A 3,555-nucleotide genomic window follows, 5' to 3' on the forward strand; every position below is an offset into this window, starting at 1 on the left:
CCTTTCACACAGGAACAGAGCTAAAGCTGTCAATCACAGGCTGTGTGCTGGAGCTTCCTTCCATGCAGAGCTTAGTGAGAGCTGAATAGAGGAAAGAGACACACTCCCCCTTCACACAGCTCACAGGTACTGGGCTGAGGCTTGTCATACACAGACTGTGTGCTGGAGCTTCCTCCCATACAAAGCTCAGTGAGAGCTGGATGGAGGGAAAGGACCCCCCCCCCTCATACAGGAACAGAGCTGAGGCTGTCAATCACAGGCTGTGTCCTGGAACTCCCTCCCATGCAGAGCTAATTGAGAGCTGGTAGGAGGGAAAGGACAACCCCCCCCCCCTTTCACACAGGTACTGGGCTGAGGCTGTCAATCACAGGCTGTGTGCTAAAGCTTACTCCCATGCAGAGCTCAGTGAGAGATGATAGGAGGGAAGAGACACATCCCCCTTCACACAATAACAGAGCCGAGGCTGTGAATCACAGGCTGTGCGCTGGAGCTCCCTCCCATGCAGAGCTCAGTGAGAGCTGGGTGAAGGGAAAGGACACACCCCCCTCACACAGGAACAGAGCTGAGGCTGTCAATCACAGGCTGTGTCCTTGAGCTTCCTTCTATGCAAGGCTTAATGAGAGCTGATTGGAAGGAAGGGACACACCCCCTTCAAACATCAACAGAGCTGAGGCTGTCAATCACAGGCTGTATGCTTGAAGCTTCCTCCCATGCAGAGCTCAGTGAGAGCTGATTGGAGGGAAGGGACACACCCCCTTCAAACAGCAACAAACCTGAGGCTGTAGATCACAGGCTGTGTACTGGAGCTTCCTCCCATGCAGAGCTCAGTAAGAGCTGATTGGAAGGTAGGGACACCTCCCCCCTCCCTTCACACCCTTCACACAGCTCACAGAAACAGAGCTGAGGCTGTCAATCACAGGCTGGGTGCAGAGGAAGGAGGCAGCAGACAGAAATTACACTTAGTGCTCCGGACTGAGACAAGTACACACTATAGAGGGCTGTGCTTTGTTCATATTTCATGTCTGAGGTTTACAAATACTTTAGATTACATTTTCTGAACCGATATTTTTGGTGAAAAACAAAAATTACGGCAAAAATAGCTGCAACATTTTGTTACATTGTTTACATTTTTGTGACATAGAAAAAAGTCAGTGGATGGTGGCTGAACACTGGATTTCCAATCGCTCAGATGTCCATAAACCCTACAGATCGATGGCGGTTTTATTGAGCGCCATCTAGCGAGCAGACAAACGTTTTAGCGAGTTGGTCATGCGACTACGTATACGGCCGGGTCAATAAGAGCTGAGCCACTAAGCGAACAACCCGAGGGTTCACCAAACAGTCCAGCACCGCGTCGCTGGTAATGGCGTCCGCTCTAGGATCGGCCTCTCCTGCGTCTTCTTTTCCCTGTGTCTCCGCCTTTCCTCTATCGTCCTCCTCACCTGACGCAGGTAACACAGGGAGGAGATATTGCCCGAAGTGGCTCCTGGTGACATCTGAAGACCCATCCGCCCGTCTCTTTTTCAGCAGCGGGGCGTCCTCATCACCCTCGCCCATTGCCCTCTTGCGCTCCAGGTAGGCGGTACATGCGCGGTTCAGGTACTCCAGGTTGGTTCCATGAGAGGTGGTGGCTCCCTGCGAGGAAGAGTCAGAGAAGGGTTAATGGGAGTCAGGCTCGGCTGGCCTTGTATTATTCCACAAATCTGCCTAGGCTACACTTCTGTCAACTTCCCGCATAATATTTATATTCTCGCCGAGTTCCGCCGCGCGGCCGGATCAGCATATTTTCCCCTTCAGAAGGCCAATTACATTTCTCGCCCGCTCCCCGTCTACGCTCCGGGGTGATGGAAAGATTCCCAAACCGCCGCGTCCAAACCTTTGTGTTTAATGCTGATCAATCGGCGCGATTTCCCCTCCCGGCCGTTCATTTACTCAAAATGATACAAAAAAAGGAAACAATGGCCAGGCTGCGTCGGTCGGCGAGGTCTCGGGGTTTGAAAGGCGATTGATTTGCCAGAGCTAAAACCATCAGGTGAGCGCTCTGCGCCCCGCCAATACGCAGAATAAAGCCATAGATAATCCATCGAGCCTGGGAGAGCGGCTGGATGAGTTTTATTACACTCTGCGGGGGAGGGGACCTCCATTGCATGCAAAAAAATCGTAATTAGAAATAAATGCTAAATTCAATAGCCGACGGCGTGAAGTCCATAGAGCGCGGAGGAGCGCGGATCAATTCATCATTAATTATATAGAGGGCGAAATCTCAGAGACCTCAAATTTATTCTGTTCTGCCAAACTTGTTTCAGTATTAGGAGCCCAAATATTTGTTTATTTAGCGGTGAAGGGTTAGATCCTCTGCGAGGTCTTTATCGCTCTCTCCATCTCCTGTCTGAACAATGTTTACAAACAATGATTCCTGGTATCTCTCAATCTCCCGTCTGATCAATGTTTATAAACAATGTTACTTTGTATCTCTCTATCTCCCATCTGATCAAAGTTTATAAACAATGTTACTTTGTATCTCTCTATCTCCTGTCTGATCAATCTCTCAATCTCCTGTCTGATCAATGTTTATAAACAATGTTACTTTGTTTCTGTCTATCTCCGGTCTAATCAATATTTATAAACAATGTTATATATGTTGTATATATGTAGATTATTTATTGCAAATATAATTCATAGACTGGAATGATAAATCATAATAAATAGCAAAAATGGAGCGCCGAAAAAAACGGAACATAGGCCAGAGTTGGAGAGGAATAAGATGACGCATCAGTCTGGCTCCTCCCAGGCCACGCCCTCTTCTGAATTTCACCCCACCCACAGGGCTGAATCATAGAGGAATGATAATGATTTCTGATTTTACACAAAGGATAAAAACGAGTGACGTTACATCTACAATCGTATTCTTTACCCTTCCCCCAACAGCCGACCCCAGGGAGCGTGCGGAGATTTCATGTCACTACCCTGCTCAGACATCTAGAGAACATCAAACCAATGCTGCGCCCACCCTTAGCTCCGCCCTCTGAGAAGCTCCACCCAACTACCACGCAAAATCCATTCCCGCTGCAGGCCTGATTTCTACTTTCACCTGGTGTGTGGTAACTCAGGACAGATTTCACCCCTTACACCTGCTGAAATGACAATGCTAAGATGTGCGATTTATCAGCCGATCGCACTCACCTCAGTGGGGTTCAGCCAGTCGTTGGGGGGCACAGAAGTATCAGCAGATTTAAAGGCGCACACCACCATCCGGGTTATGGCTTCTTCTACTCGAGCCTCATGGTCTGAATCCTCCAAGGAAACAATAAAATACATAAAATAAGATTATACTATATTATATACAACTATTATCATTATATATTTATATAGCTCTGACATATACCGCAGTGCTGTACAGAGATCACTGAGCCAGTCACATCGGTCTCTGTACCAGAGGAGCTTACACTCTAATGTCCCCTCCTCCCACAGTCACATCAGTCTCTGTACCAGAGGAGCTTACACTCTAATGTCCCCTCCTCCACAGTCACATCAGTCTCTGTACCAGAGGAGCTT

General features: G+C 48.3%; 1 protein-coding gene across 3 annotated transcripts in view; it reads right to left on the bottom strand.

Annotated features, from left to right (window-relative positions):
• Positions 1 to 1,215: 1,215 nt before the first annotated feature.
• The window catches only part of HSPBAP1 (HSPB1 associated protein 1), a 123,478-nt gene continuing 121,138 nt past the window's right edge, over positions 1,216 to 3,555 (bottom strand). For all 3 annotated transcript variants that reach the window (XM_082262199.1, XM_082262197.1, XM_082262198.1), the window contains 2 exons: positions 3,184 to 3,294; positions 1,216 to 1,635 (listed from right to left, as the gene is read on the bottom strand). In XM_082262199.1, the coding sequence (XP_082118325.1) occupies positions 1,276 to 1,635; positions 3,184 to 3,294 (471 nt within the window). In that variant the 3' untranslated portion in view covers positions 1,216 to 1,275. The remainder of the gene's footprint in view (positions 1,636 to 3,183; positions 3,295 to 3,555) is intronic.

The sequence above is a fragment of the Pelophylax lessonae genome (assembly GCF_965119305.1).
Source record: "Pelophylax lessonae genome assembly, chromosome: 6".
Lineage (NCBI taxonomy): Eukaryota > Metazoa > Chordata > Amphibia > Anura > Ranidae > Pelophylax > Pelophylax lessonae.